At 51.7% G+C, this 15,277-nt stretch overlaps 1 protein-coding gene across 1 annotated transcript in view; it reads right to left on the reverse strand.

Annotated features, from left to right (window-relative positions):
* The window catches only part of CDH26 (cadherin 26), a 38,277-nt gene extending 35,938 nt beyond the window's left edge, over positions 1-2,339 (reverse strand). Inside the window, exon 1 of the mRNA XM_079784632.1 lies at positions 2,175-2,339. Within this exon, the coding sequence (XP_079640758.1) occupies positions 2,175-2,240 (66 nt within the window). The 5' untranslated portion in view covers positions 2,241-2,339. The remainder of the gene's footprint in view (positions 1-2,174) is intronic.
* Positions 2,340-15,277: the final 12,938 nt, after the last annotated feature.

The following is a 15,277-nucleotide window of genomic DNA, read 5'->3' on the forward strand; positions in this document are numbered from 1 at the left end:
CTCTCTTTCTCTGTTTTTCTCTCTCTAAAGATCAATTAAAAAGAAAAACTAAAAAAGAAAAAAACCACAAAACTTGTCAAGTTCAAGGCTATTAAACATTCTTCCCTTTGTAGGTACATATCTGAGTGAGCCAGGATTTCTTCACGTGCTCTCCCCAGGCCACATTTCCCGCGGCCAAACGCAAAATCAGGAGAGCCCCGTCATCTGCTCCTAAGCCAGACATTCAAGAGCTTTGCAAAAATATGAAACAGTGCCACTCCTCAAACCAAATGGAATTTTAAAAAATGGGGTTATTTTTCATAAAATATGTGATTTATATTGACTTGTAATCAGTTTACCTTTTTTTTTTTTTTTTTTAATAAACTGAGAGGTGTGTTTACAATTCTCCGGTGAGTGGCCGCACAGGCAGAAGCCCTCGGTTTTGTTCTCAGGAGCGTCCTGAGTGCGACGCAGACCTGACCGAGAGCCACCGCTGCGGCCCTCGCTTCCTGCCGGAGCCACAGGACCAGGCTGTGGGGCTTCCTGGGAACATGGGGCTTCCAGGGAACACGGCAGCTCTCTGCAGAGTGGGTCCCAGTTCCAGATTTGGAGATCAGAGGGGGCAGTGGAAAGCAATGGTGACCGAGCGCTGTTTCGGCAAGAGCACTCACAACTCGCTGTGGCAAAAAGCGACCAAGAGAACTCTCCCAACGCCACGCAGCTTGTGCCAAACAAGGGAGCCCTTTCAAGTCCCGTTCCCCTGGAGGGTGAGTGCCAGAGAGGGGGTTTTCCCGTTTTGTTTACGGTTACATCCCATAAGCGAGTATCCAATAAGCAGTTGCAGTGTGGATACGGAATCAATGTCGCCAGCCGTGCCCGGTGGCTAGGAAAACAGAGATGGAGACATACAGGCTCGGCGGCCGAGCCAGCACTGGGCTGGCCCTTCTGTGCATTTCCTCGTTCCCTCCCACAACCTCAGGTCAGGCAAATTCTGATAACATCTTCCTTTTCAAGGGGAAGAAGATGAGGCTGAACAGGGTTACATTCAAACCCTCCCTGATGCCTGGGCCAGACCCCATATCAGCTCATAATGGGGCTGGCATTAGGAGTTTTACAGCTCCCTGGAAGAGTCCAATCTAGGCCAAGGTGAGGACCAAGGTCAAGTAATTAATCCAGTTCTGCAGCCAGACCTGGATAAGCCAGGTAAGGACAGGGAGCAACCCAGTCCAGCCCCACAATCTTTGCCCCTGGTGACTGCGTGGCTGCCCGCCCTCCGTCGGTGTTTTAAGGGAGAACTCAGCAGCAGTAGCCTCGTCACTCTTCCTCCCTCTACAGAAAGCAGAGTGAGCAAGTCACCCTCGGCAGGCCTGTGCAGTGCTAACCCACCCACTAGGTACAAACAGAACAGCCATGCTCGCCTAGTTCATTCCACCATTTGTATTCCACCATTTGTATTTATGTTCATTTGAGCAGTAGTAATGGCGGGAGGGGGCGGGGGCGGGGAATTGACCTCCACTCCCCTTGGTTTTCTCAAATTGTTACACTCAAACAAGAGACAACAGGCCCAAAATGGAGTCACTTATGCTCAGTCCTACATCACCAAATGAAGGCTCAATACCGTAATACCTGTAATACTGACTGACAATCCTCTCCCAGGAGTGGACCCTACACGCTGGTCAGCACCCTGAGGCCAGCTGCCTGACGGAACCCTGGCCCCTAGAGGAAGGTGCCTTGCCTCAGTCAGCCCTTTGCCAGCGTAAGTCCCCTGCTGCTCCTCTGCCTGTAACAGTCCTTCCTTACGCTCAGCTCCCTGGAGCTCCTGTCTACAAGATGGGTGCTGCCTGGTCCAGCAATAGCTCCATGAAGCCAGTAAGATCTTCAAAATGTGCCCATTTGACTTTTGTTCTTTAACAACCTACACAGTTGAGATTGTCTCCGTCTCCAGTAAAGCGTGAACAGAAGCATTGTTGGAAACGTTTGTGTTGATATAAATGTAAATGAAGTGGTGTGTACAGTACAACCCAGTTTTGAATGGAGTCCCCTTAGCCTGGCCCACCATCCTTCAAACAGATCGTGACCTGAGCCTGGCTAGATCTCTGCAGCCCGCTCCTGCCCGCCTCGCCAGCGCACACCCAGGCTGGTCCCTGACCCAGCACGGAGATCATCGCAGGTGCCTGGGGCCCCAGCCAGCTCACCTGTAGCAGCAGCAGCGATAGCAGCAGCTTGAGGAGCAGCAGGGAGGCGGGGGACCTGGAGCTCATGGCAGCAGGAGATGCCGAGACGCCTGATCCTGAGCCTGCTGGCGGTAGCAAGTCCTCCTGGGCTGTGGTCTCACCCAGCCAGGTCCGGTCCTCCCAGCAGAGCCTTCTCCCCAGTCACTGGGTCACTTGGTCCCAGCCACTCTCTCATCTCAGTCATCTCAGCCCTGCCCTCCCGGTCCCTGGCCACTCTTGTTGTATCAGGGTGGGGCTGGCTGAGCCTTGACCTCATAAGCAACGAGCAGACTTCTTAGGAAGGGTGTGGAAGAGATGAAATTGCCATAGTCACAGGCCACAAGCCAACACAGATGGGACCTGCCCAGGAATGAGGACTTGGTCAGAGAAACTGAAACCAGCATCTCGGGGAATGCAGGGCTTTGTTTCTTAGTTAGTGTTAAGTTTCCAAGTCCAATGCCCCACAATTGACCTCTTTCCTGTAGCAGGATATTTTAAAGACTAATTCCTATGGCCCATCTCCTTTGTAACAAAAGAACTAGAAAAGAGCTTCAAGAAAGAATAACTTTATTCAGAGGAGAAGAAAAAACAGAAAGGACAAGAGAAGGAGAGAGAGAGAGAGAGAGAGAGAGAGAGAGAGAGAGAGAGAGAGAGAAAGTATTTTTCTTTCCTGAAGCACTAAGCAGCTTCATCCTAACCATGTCTCAGGGCTCTGGGGTTTACATGCATTTTCTACCGAAATCTTTTTTAAGCTTAGAGGGATCTGCCTTTCGGAGTTTGGGATGAAAGAGTGAGGGAGGAGAGATGGGAAAGAGACTCCCTGTGGGAGGGCCTCTGTACCAGCCGGAGCTCTTGCGTCTTGCATTGGAATTCTGGGAAACAGGAGAGTTGGGGATTCTACTGCATTGTTATTTAAGTTTGCAGTGGCCAAGCTTGAAACAAAATCTGAGATCCATTCACCCTGATTATCTTAGCATATTACCCTGTTATCACATTGCCTCATTTAAAATAGCAAACAGTTCTTTAGCAGGTGAAGCAGGAGGTAAATTCTCCTACTTATACATCCTTGCCTCTGAGGTGCTACCAAACACTGCAATTTTAATAGGTTATTATCTTAGTCCAAATCAATAGCTTATTATGTTTTTAAACTTCTTTGTTGATTAAGGTATTACATATGTGTCCTTATTCCCCCCCCCCCCCAATTACCCTTCTACACCCCCCCCCACTCATGCCCTCACCCCCCTGGGGTCTGTGTCCATTGGTTAGGCTTATATGCATGCATACAAGTCCTTTAGTTGATCTCTCCCCCTTACCCCCATCCTCCCCTACCTTTCCTCTGAGGTTTGACGGTCTGACCTATGCTTCTCTGTCTCTGGATCTGTTTTTCTTCATCAATTTATGTTGTTCATTATATTCCATAAATGAGTGAGATCATGTGATATTTATCTTCCTCTGACTGGCTTATTTCACTTAGCACAATGCTCTCCAGGTCCATCCATGCTGTTGCAAATGGTAAGAACTCCTTCTTTTTTATAGCAGCGTAGTATTCCATTGTGTAGATGTACCACAGTTTTTTAATCCACTCATCTGTTGATGGGCACTTAGGCTGTTTCCAAATCTTAGCTATGGTGAATTGTGCTGCTATGAACATAGGGGTGCATATATCCTTTCTAATTGGTGTTTCTAGTTTCTTGGGATATATTCCTAGAAGTGGGGTCACTGGGTCAAATGGGAGTTCCATTTTTAGTTTTTTGAGGAAACTCCATACTGTTCTCCATAGTGGCTGCACCAGTCTGCATTCCCACCAGCAGTGCACCAGGGTTCCTTTTTCTCCGCATCCTCTCCAGCACTTGTCGTTTGTTGATTTTTTGATGATAGCCATTCTGACAGGTGTGAGATGGTATCGAATTGTCATTTTGATTTGCATCTCCAGGATGATTAGTAACTTTGAGCATGTTTTCATATGTCTCTTGGCCTTCCTTCTGTCTTCTTTCAAAAAGTATCTATTTAGGTCCGTTGCCCATTTTTTGATTGGGTTGTTTATCTTCCTTTTGTTAAGTTGTATAAGTTCCCTGTAAATGTTGGAGATTAAACCCTTATTGGTGATAACATTGGCAAATATGTTCTCCCAGGCAGTGGGCTTTCTTGTTGTTTTGTTGATGGTTTCTTTTGCTGTGAAAAAGCTTTTTATTTTGATGTAGTGCCATTTGTTTATTTTCTCTTTAGTTTCCATTGCCCTAGGAGCAGTATTGGTGAAGAAATTGCTTCAGCATATGTCTGAGATTTTGCTGCCTGTGGATTCCTCTAGTATTTTTATAGTTTCCCGTCTTATGTTTAAGTCCTTTATCCATTTTGAGTTTATTTTTGTGTATGGTGTAAGTTGGCGGTCTAGTTTCATTTTTTTTGCATGTATTTGTCCAATTTTCCCAACTCCATTTATTGAAGAGACTGTCTTGACTCCATTGTATGTTCATGCCTCCTTTGTCGAATATTAATTGAATAATGAACTTACAGAAAGAGAGACTAAAAAAGCAATCCCATTTACCATCGCACCAAAAAAAAATTAAGATATCTAGGAATAAACTTAACTAAGGAGGTAAAAGACCTATATGCGGAAAACTACAGGACACTGAAAAAAAGAGATAGAGGAATACATAAACAGATGGAAGAACATACCGTGTTCATGGATTGGTAGGATCAACATCATCAAAATGTCCATACTACCCAAAGCAATCTATAGATTCTATGTACTCCCCATTAAAATACCAACAGCATATTTCACAGACCTAGAATGAACTTTCCAAAAATTCATCTGGAATAAAAAAGGACCCCGAATAGCTGCAGCAATCCTGAGAAAGAAGAACAAAGTTGGAGGGATCACAATACCAGATATCAAGCTGTATTACAAAGCCACTGTTCTCAAAACTGCCTGGTACTGGCACAAGAACAGACATATAGATCAATAGAACAGAACAGAGAACCCAGAAATCGACCCAAGCCACTATGCTTAATTAATAGCTTATTACTGAAAAGAGTGACCAATGCTATTTTAAGGCCTGTGAATATTCCCTATGCATAAAGAGAAACAGATGAATAATTACTGAATTTATGACCTTCTGCTTATTTTTAAAGTGGATATTTTTATTCCATGGTAGTTTATTAGAAAATTTAATTGAGAATCACCGATTCAGAATGTATAGATCAGGCAAGCTAAGCCATGTTGAATGTGTGCGGGGCGGTGGGGGGTGGGGGGGATACGGACACGGATTGGAACGATGATGAGGATGATAATATTGAGCAAGACTGTGTGTTAACTCCAGAGATGGGGGCACTGGGGAATGCTAGGGAAGGATTCAACTTTACATTTGCTAGAAGTGGAAGGAAATTGGTATATTAAAAACAACCAAGACCGGCCGGTGTGGCTCAGTGCTTGAGAATCGACCTATGAACCAGGAGGTCAGGGTTCAATTCCCAGTCAGGGCACATGCCCGGGTTGCAGGTTCAATCCCCAGTGTGGGGCATGCAGGAGGCAGCCAATCAATGATTCTCTCATATCATTGATGTTACTATCTCTCTTTCTCTCTCCCTTCCTCTCTGAAATCAATAAAAATTTTAAAAATAATTAAAAGAAAAACACCAAATCGCCCTGACCTGTTTTTCTCAGAGGTTAGTGCGTCGGCCCACAGACTGAAGGGTCCTGGGTTTGATTCTGGTCAAGGGCAATTACCTTGGTTGCAGGCTCGATCCTCAGCCCAGGTCGGGCGTGTTCGGGAGGCAGCCAATCAATGTGTCCCTCTCACATTGATGTTTCTCTCTCTGTGTCTCTCCCTCTCTCTTCCACTCTCTCTAAAGATCAATGGAAAAGATCCTCGGGTGAGGATTAACAACAAAAATAACAAACAAAAGCCCCACCAAATTTTCAACATCCTCAAACAGCTAAAAATAACTGAGCAGGAAGCAGTTTCCCAAAAGCATCCCTTCTCGGTTAGGCTGTGACCCCCTCCGCTGGTGACTCTGGGCTTCCCCCGCGCCCCGTCTCAGGTGAGAGTGAACTGGAGGAGGTCAAGGTTCCCTTTCTATCCTGAGCACCTGGGATTCCAATGAAGCTGCCTCCTGTTCGGTCCGCAGAGGTGCAGTAGTGCACTGCGGCCACCAGGTGGCGGCGCCCGGCTCGGTGAGCTGATGGTGGAGACGGGCTGCTGGTAGGAAGACGTCCAGACTCGCATTCCGGCTTGGGTGGCGAGGGGTGCCCAGCCGACCGCAAGTTCTCTGTGTGTGTTTTATGATGGTAAACGTGTCGGGCTGAGAAAGGGTGAGTTTTGTCCTGAATTAACCAAGGTTCTCCCAAACAGCAGGGACTCGCTGACTACTTTTCACGGTTGTTAGTCAACACAACGGGAACAGGTTCATTTGCCATCTTTTCAGAGGGAACATGTTTCCTGGAAGGTAGGGGCCTTAGAATGAAGAAGCATTAAAGTCACGACATCCTAAAAAGAAACACACCAGACTCCTCAGGACTCCCCAAAATATGGCAGCAGGATCCTGTGCCCCAAACCTGCATGGAGCCCGGAGTCCAGCCGCCCTGCTCCCACCGCCACCTGGGGCAGGGCCTGGAGGGCAGGGGGCGCTGCCTCCTGGCAGCAAGGGCTGGTCCCCCCCACCCACCCCCGCACCGGGGACACGTGGCAGCTTCCTTTCCACGGGGGAGAGCCTGGACGGGAACCTCGAGGGAAGCCCTGGTAAGAACGGGGCGCAGCGAGGCTGCGGACCTGCCGCCTGGCTGCCTGGGCCCCGCCCAGCTGAAGGCGGGGGTGGCGGGGGGCGGCGGGACCCCAGGCAGGATGACAGGGAGGAGGCCGGCGCGCCCTCCTGGCCTGGCGAGGAGACACCATTCTCAGGGGTCTGAACTACACGTCAAAGAAGAACATCGCAGAAGAACGTTGTGGCTTGCGCCTTCTCTGCCTGGGAGGGCGCAGGGCGCTGCGGGGGGCGCTGCGGGGGGCGCTGCGGGGGATGGCAGAGGGCACGGGTGCTGGGAGGGGCGGGACTGAGGGGGGCCTGCGGGGTCGGAAAGTCCAGGACCAAATTTGGGCGCCTGTGTCCTATGTGATTGCCACAGTGGCCTCCTCAGAGTGGCCTGTTACAAGGGCAAGGACTTCCCTCTCTTTTCTTTCTTCTTCCTTCCTTCCTTCCTTCCTTCCTTCCTTCCTTCCTTCCTTCCTTCCTTCCTTCCTTCCCTCCTCTCTTCCTTCCCTCCTTCCTTCCTTCCTTCCTTCCTTCCTTCCTTCCTTCCTTCCTTCTTTCCTTCCCTCCCTCTTCCTTTCCTTCTTTCCTTCCTTCCCTCCTTCCCTCCCTCCCTCCCTCCTTCCCTCCCTCCCTCCCTCCCTCCCTTCCTTCCTTCCTTCCTTCCTTCCTTCCTTCCTTCCTTCCTTCCTTCCTTCTTTCCTTCCCTCCCTCTTCCTTTCCTTCTTTCCTTCCTTCCTTCCTTCCCTCCCTCCCTCCCTCCCTCCCTCCCTCCTTCCCTCCCTCCCTCCCTCCCTCCCTTCCTTCCTTCCTTCCTTCCTTCCTTCCTTCCTTCCTTCCTTCTTTCCTTCCCTCCCTCTTCCTTTCCTTCTTTCCTTCCTTCCTTCCTTCCCTCCCTCCCTCCCTCCCTCCCTCCCTCCTTCCCTCCCTCCCTCCCTCCCTCCCTTCCTTCCTTCCTTCCTTCCTTCCTTCCTTCCTTCCTTCCTTCCTTCTTTCCTTCCCTCCCTCTTCCTTTCCTTCTTTCCTTCCTTCCTTCCTTCCCTCCCTCCCTCCCTCCCTCCCTCCCTCCCTCCCTCCCTCTCTTCCTTCCTTCCTTCCTTCCTTCCTTCCTTCCTTCCTTCCTTCCTTCCTTCCTTCCTTCTTTCCTTCCTTCCTCGCGGCCCCTCAAGGTAGGGAGCCAGGGAGGGAGCAGGGGTGTCCTGGTGGCACAGCCACGCCCTCCCTGTGGGGGTGCAGGGCACAGCAGGGGCGGCTGAGCCCTCTCACCCTGACCTAGGACCAGGGACAGCGGCCTGGGAGGAAGGCGGAAGTGATTTAAATTGGGCTGACAGGACAGTTTAACGGGATGGTTTCCCTGGCAGAAGGAAAGGCCTGGGAACCGCCTTTGGGGCAGAGGGTGGGAGTGCCTGGTGGAAACCCAAGTTAGGAAAATTAAATGGCTCATGGTCAGACCTCCCCTGGGTGGAGACTCTCATGTATGGCTACTGAAAGCTCATCTCCCAAATACAGCAGGCCCTCGGGTCACCTCGGAGATCCGTTCCTACAGCATGACTAACGTGATTTTCGCCGTAAGTCGGAACCCACCTACATAAGCACCTACGTCACTCACATGGAGCACACACACAGCAGTAATGAAGTGAGACAGTAAAAAAAAATTAAAAGAAAGATAACAATGCCTGACCTTTACTTGTGGTAAATAAATAATAAAAAACATAAAGCACATATGTACAAATGTCAAAATGACAGAATTTTTTTTAATAAATACTTTAAATGGGAGATGGCGACGTAACCACGAAACGACATACATCAAGTCCGACATAACCCGAGGACTGTCTGTAACCCTGAAGTCAGGTCCCCAGTCTTCATAGCCACAAGAGTGAGGGGTCATTGTGAGAAATGAGCAAAGGAAGAGAAACGGGGGGTGGGGGCTGTGCCAGCTGGAGGAGGGAGGTGGGGCCACAAGCGGCCCTGCCACGCCAGGGGAGGCCCTGAGGGACCAGAGGTGGGTGGGTGGACAGACGGACAGACAGGCCGAGATAGCCAGCATGTGGATACTCACCATGCAATTCTTTCAACTCCTCTGCATGTTTGAAATGTTTTATAACAAACTAGTGGCCCAGTGCATGAAATTCATGCACATGGGAGGGATGTTCCTCAGCCCGGCCTGCACCCTCTCCAATCTGGGGCCCCTCAAAGGATGTCCTACTGCCAGTTTACAGGGATCGGACCTAAACCAGCAGTTGGACATCCCTCTCGCAACCTGGGACTGCTGGCTCCTAACTGCTCACCTGCCTGCCTGCCTACATGATTGCCCCTAACCACTCTGCCTGCCAGCCTGCTCACCCCCAACTGGCCCCTGTCACTAGCCTGCTTGCCTCCAAATGCCCCCCCCCACCAGCCTTATCACCCCCAACTGCCCCCCCTTTCAGTGTGCTCGCCCCCAACTGCCTCCCCTGCCAGCTTGCTCACCCCCAACTGCTCCCCCTGCTGGCCTGCTTGCCCCCACCTTCCCTCCCCACTGGCCTGCTTGCCCCCAACTGCCCCCCTGCTGGCCTCCTCACTCCAAACTGCCCCCCCGCTGTCCTGATCACCTCCAACTGACCCCCAATGACGGCCTGCTTGCCCCCAACTGGCCCCCCTGCTGGTCTGCTTACCCCCAATGGCCCCGCCCCCCACCAACCTGATCACCCACAACTGCCTTCCTCTCTTGGCCTCTAACCGCCTCTACCTCGGCCCCGCCACCATGGCTTTGTCCAGAAGAACATCCGGAAGGTCTCCTAGAAGGTCTCCCAGTCTAATTAGCATATTCCCCTTTTATTAGTATAGATAGAGGCCTGGTGCACGGGTGGGGGCTGGCTGCTTTGCCCTGAAGGGTGTCCCGGATCAGGGTGGGGGTTTCCTTGGGGTGTGGGGCAGCCTGGGCAAGGGGCCTGTGGTGGTTTACACGCAGGCCACTGCCCCTTGGCGACCCAAGCTCCCAGCCCCTCCTTTTTTTCTTTGTTTTTTTTCAGCACCTCCTTGATCAGAGGCCAGGGCTGGCTGGAAGAGGTATCTGGGATTTGTTTATCTTCTATAATTGAAACTTTGTAGCCTTGAGTGGAGGCCAGGGCCAGCCAGGGCGGGCGGGAAGCTTGGCTTCCTCCATCACTGGGGGCAACCCGAGCCTCCTGCTCACTCCAGCTCTGTGGCCGCCGCCATCTTGGTTGAGTTAACTTGCATACTCGCTCCTGATTGGCTGGTGGTCATGGCTTGTGTGCGTAGTGGAGATACGGTCAATTTGCATGTTTCTTTTTTATTAGATAGAATGTTGGGGAAACGAGAAAAGTGGACCTGACTCCAGCGGCAAGAATGCAAGTCACTGCTGACCGTGGTGCCCGCTCTCTGACGTGTCAAAGCTGAAGGCTATTGACTCACATGACAAGAAAACGATTCCTCTTATCTCCAGGCCAGTTTTCAGTGACTCAGACATTCTGCCTCATCTGATGTTTTCAGTGGCCCACTGTTTGATCAGATAGTGTGGTTCCTTATGACTTAGTATTTTGAGTCAGCAACACAATGGAATACTATGCTGCCATAAAAAAAGAAGGAATTCTCATCATTTGCAGCAACCTGGATGGAATTGGAGAACATTATGCTAAGTGAAATAAGTCAGTCAATGAAAGAAAAATACCACATGATCTCACTCATTTATGGATAATAAAGAACATTATAAAATTGAACAAAAAGATAGATACAGAGACAGTAAAGCATCAAACAGACTGTCAAATTACAGGGGGAAGGTTAGGGAGAGGTGGGGGAGATAAGAGATCAATCAAAGGACTTGTATGTATGCATATAAGCATAACCAATGGACGCAAAACTCTGGGGGGTGAGGGCATATATGGGAGTGGGGTGGGGGGGGCAATGGTAAGATATGTACACATATAATACCTTAATAAAAAAAATTGGAAAGAAAAAAAAAAGAGTTGGCCAGAAATCTTCTCTAATAAAATGGTAATATGCAAATTAACCATCACTCCGCTACATAAGCCACGCCCACTAGCCAAGCCACGCCCTCCCGCCAATCAGGGCGAGTATGCAAATTAACCCAAACCAAGATGGCTACAGCCACAGAGAGCAAGGTTTGCCAGGTAACAGAGCAAGCCAAGCTTTCCATAGCCGTTGCAGGCCTAAGCCTCCACTCAAGCTACAAAGTTTCAATTATAGAAGGTAAACAAATTCAAACAAATGGCGGCAGAATGGAGCTTGAGAGAGCAGGCCAGGGTTGCCAGCGGCAACAGGGGAAGCAAAGCTTTAAAGCACACCCTGGCTGGGCCCACCCGCTTAAGGCAACAAAGTTTCAACTGTAGAAGGTGAATTAACTGCCACAGAGATGGCTGCCGCCCCGGAGGGAACAGCAGGCTTGGCTCTGCTCCAGGCTACAAAGTTTCAATTGTAGAAGGAAAATAAATCCCAGATACCAGGGCCTCCACTTAGGTTGCCAGGGGGCGTGGCCCGCCTGCAAACCACCACAGGCCTCTCGCTCAGGCCACCCCACGCCCCAAGGGAACCTCGCCCTGATCTGGGACACCCTTCAGGGCAAACCAGCTGGCCCCCACCCGTGCACCAGGCCTCTATCTTATCTAATAAAAGAGTAATATACAGATTGATCATCACTGCAACACACAATATAGCTGCCCCCATGTGGTCAAAGATCCTGCCCCCATGTGGACACAAGATGGCCACTACAAGATGGCCAGCAGGGGAGGGCAGTTGGGAGGCACCCGGCCTGCAAGGGAGGGCAGTTGAGAGGGACCAGGCCTGCAAGGGAGGGCAGTTGGAGGTGATCAACCCAGCAGGAGAGGGCAGTTAGGGGTGACCAGGCTGGCAGAGGAGGGAAGTTGGGGGCAAACAGGCTGGCAGGGGAGCAGTTAAGCATCAACCAGGCTGGCAGCGGAGTGGTTAGGGGGTGATCAGGCTGGCAGGCAGAAGCGGTTAGGGGCAATCAGGAAGGCAGGCAGGCAAGCAGTTGGGAGCCAGCAGTCCTGGATTGTGAGAGGGATGTCCGACTGCCCGTTTAGTTGGGCCTAAACGGGCAGTCGGACATCCCTCCAGGAGTCCCAGATTGGAGAGGGTACAGGCTGGGTTGAGGGACAACCCCCCGCCGTGCACGAATTTCGTGCACCGGGCTTCTAGTTGTTCTATAAGAGATTTTAATGTTTTTTTAAAGATTTTTAATTGATTTTTAGAGCAAGAAAGGAGAGGGAGAGAGAGAAAGAAACATCAAAACATCGATGTGAAAGCAGAACATTCACATCGCTCGGCTGCCTTCTGCATGCTCCCCACCAGGGACTGAGCCGCATCCCAGGCAAGCGCTGACTGAGAATAGAACTGGCAACCCTTCAGTGCAAGGGCAACACCCAACCAATTGAGCCACACCAGCCGGGGCAAGACTTTAATCTCTTGCCCCTAGTAATTCAACTAATTGTTATAAGTGAGCAATTAGGGGGGAAATGCTGCCAAATATGACAGATTGGCGTGCTGTTCACTTTTTGCAGGTGTGGTGTAAGGCTAATAATATTGATAATAGAATTACCAACCTCATTCTTCAGTCTTTCATGTATCTGAATGGTTTTCTGCTCATTTAGGGAAGGAGAGGGAAGATACGGAGAAAAAGAGAGAGATCTGAGGCTGTTCCGGTGTCTCCTCCCACACCTAGGCCATCCTGTGGTGGTAGAACATCCGCCTCCTGTGGTTAAGCCCCTCGGTCAGCGGGGGGACCACTTATCCACTGTGTGTGAGACGGCGAGGCGAGAGGGAAAGCAGGTGGCGTCGGTGCCGCAAGGCTGGCTGCAGGCAGAGCCCGTGTGGTGGAGCCGGCAGCCTGGTTCAGCCCAAATGGCTGAGGCATGAGGAACAGACTTCATTTTCCTGAACTAGCCGAGGGACGCGCACCTCTGAAGTTTCCAGGGCCGCAGCGATGCCTGGAGCTATAGGAATCCCCTTGGATAACCCTCGGAAGGACTCAGAGAAGAACGCTCATGAGTTCAGACCCCCTGACACCACCATCCGGGCCCCTGACACCAACATCCAGGCCCCTGACACCTACCATCCTGGCCCCTGACACCCACCATCCAAACCCCTGGCACCCATCATTTAGGCCCCTGACACCCACCATCCGGGCCCCTGACACCCACCATCTAAACCCCTGACACCCACCATCTAAACCCCTGGCACCCATCATCCGGGCCCCTGACACCCACCATCCGGGCCCCTGACACCTACCATCCGGGCCCATGACACCCACCATCCGGGCCCCTGACACCCACCATCCAAACCCCTGGCACCCACCATCCAAACCCCTGACACCCACCATCCAAACCCCTGGCACCCACCATCCTGGCCCCTGACACCCACCATCCAGGCCCCTGATACCACCATCCAAACCCCTGGCACCCACCATCCGTGCCCCTGACACCCACCATCCGGGACCCTGACACCACCATCCAGGCCCCTGATACCACCATCCAGGCCCCTGACACCTACCATCCTGGCCCCTGACACTCACCATCCAGGCCCCTGACACCTACCATCCGGGCCCCTGACACCCACCATCCGGGCCCCTGACACCCACCATCCAAACTCCTGACACCCACCATCCAAACCCCTGACACCCACCATCCAGGCCCCTGACACCTACCATCCAAACCCCTGACACCCACCATCCGGGCCCCTGACACCCATCATCCAAACCCCTGACACCCACCATCCTGGCCCCTGACACCCACCATCCTGGCCCCTGACACCCACCATCCAGGCCCCTGACACCTACCATCCAGGCCCCTGACACCTACCATCCAGGCCCCTGACACCCACCATCCAGGCCCCTGACACCCACCATCCAAACCCCTGACACCCACCATCCTGGCCCCTGACACCCACCATCCAGGCCAGTGCACACCTGGTCTTTAAAAATAAAAGTGTGAATGTTAAGGAAAATGGTGGACATGAGAGCCCTCCACTCAATAGCACTCACTGCAGCAGTTTATCAGAGCGCCCTGTTCTGGAGCCCGAGCCAGTGGATGCCTCAGGCGGGAGAAAATAGCACAGATAAGCGGGGCTGTTCGGGGCCAGGTGAGGGTGACACGCTGTCAAAGCAGTGGGCCCAAACTTGCAGACGCTGAAGTGCCAGAGAAGCAGGTTTCTGGACATTCAGCCCCAGGCCCCTGTGAAATTGCACTTAGATTCTGCAGGGATGGAAAACCCCTTTCCTTGTGGGGAGGAGGTGATTTTCCCTCTGCCTCTGGGTTCTTGGCTGAGAACCGCACCCCTGTCATAAAGGGCAGGTGAGCAGGAGAAGAGCAAACAGGATTAATCACGTGTGTGCATCCTGTGCGCCTGGGAGAGACCCGGAACACTGAGGAGCCGGAAGTGGCCCAAGCTCCACCTGGAGAAATGGGGAGACTTGTTGCTTTTATGACGTTGGAACAGAGGCAGCTGTGGAAAAACAAGCCGTGTGGTGAGGCGAGAGAAAGATAAGAATTCTTTTAAAATAAAATCTGTGTGGAAGTCTCCTGTCCCAGCTCCTCAGCCCTGATGATAAGGATGCTACTTTCTTTCTGGTACAGGGGAAGCCTTTCATATAGAGTTTTCATCCGCTCCTCAGAAAAGGAGAAAGGTAGGGGGTTTCTTGCATTTACTGCTTTTCAGGTGCCTTTCCCTGAAAACAGCCACTGGGCCCGCGTGGCGGGGGAACATGGCCCACATGTTCTGAGCTGCCTCCCCTGGCGGAGCCGCGCCGCAGCCGGGCTCACGGTCCGAGCAGCGCAGCAGGGGACTGTGAGCTGAAGAGAGGCTGAAGGTACCTGTGCAGCCTCCGTTTCCTCTGGGGTATCACTCAAATGGGAAGAGTTATGTTCATGACTGTCCCACCTTTAACATTCCACGTGTACTTCCCAGTGTGATCACAGTTAATTTCTTAAGCACGGGCTCTATGGGGAGTTTTAGCAGCTGGTGATTTAGGTTGTGTGTTACTTCACTGAGCATTGCTCTGTGCCACATAGAGAGTTTTGTGATGCTAAAGCAATCAGAGGAGGCAGCGCTGACTGACGGGGTTCCGATACCTGGCCAGCCTAGTAAGCACCCCGAACGCAGTCCAGGCAAGTCCCACCGACGCGTGCAGGAGCAGCGGGCAGCCAGTCACAGGCAGCCAACAGGCTTTCCCAACAAGGCAGCCACGGAAGCTGCCCCCAGCCGAGGACTTGCCCCGTCTCTATGAAATCCTAGCCCCAGCTCCTATCTGAGGAGGCCTCCGAACCACTTGGGTTTGGTGCTGCCCGATTTGAACCAATTTTTGCTCAAGT

The sequence above is a fragment of the Cnephaeus nilssonii genome (assembly GCF_951640355.1).
Source record: "Cnephaeus nilssonii genome assembly, chromosome: 11".
In the NCBI taxonomy this organism is placed as follows: domain Eukaryota; kingdom Metazoa; phylum Chordata; class Mammalia; order Chiroptera; family Vespertilionidae; genus Cnephaeus; species Cnephaeus nilssonii.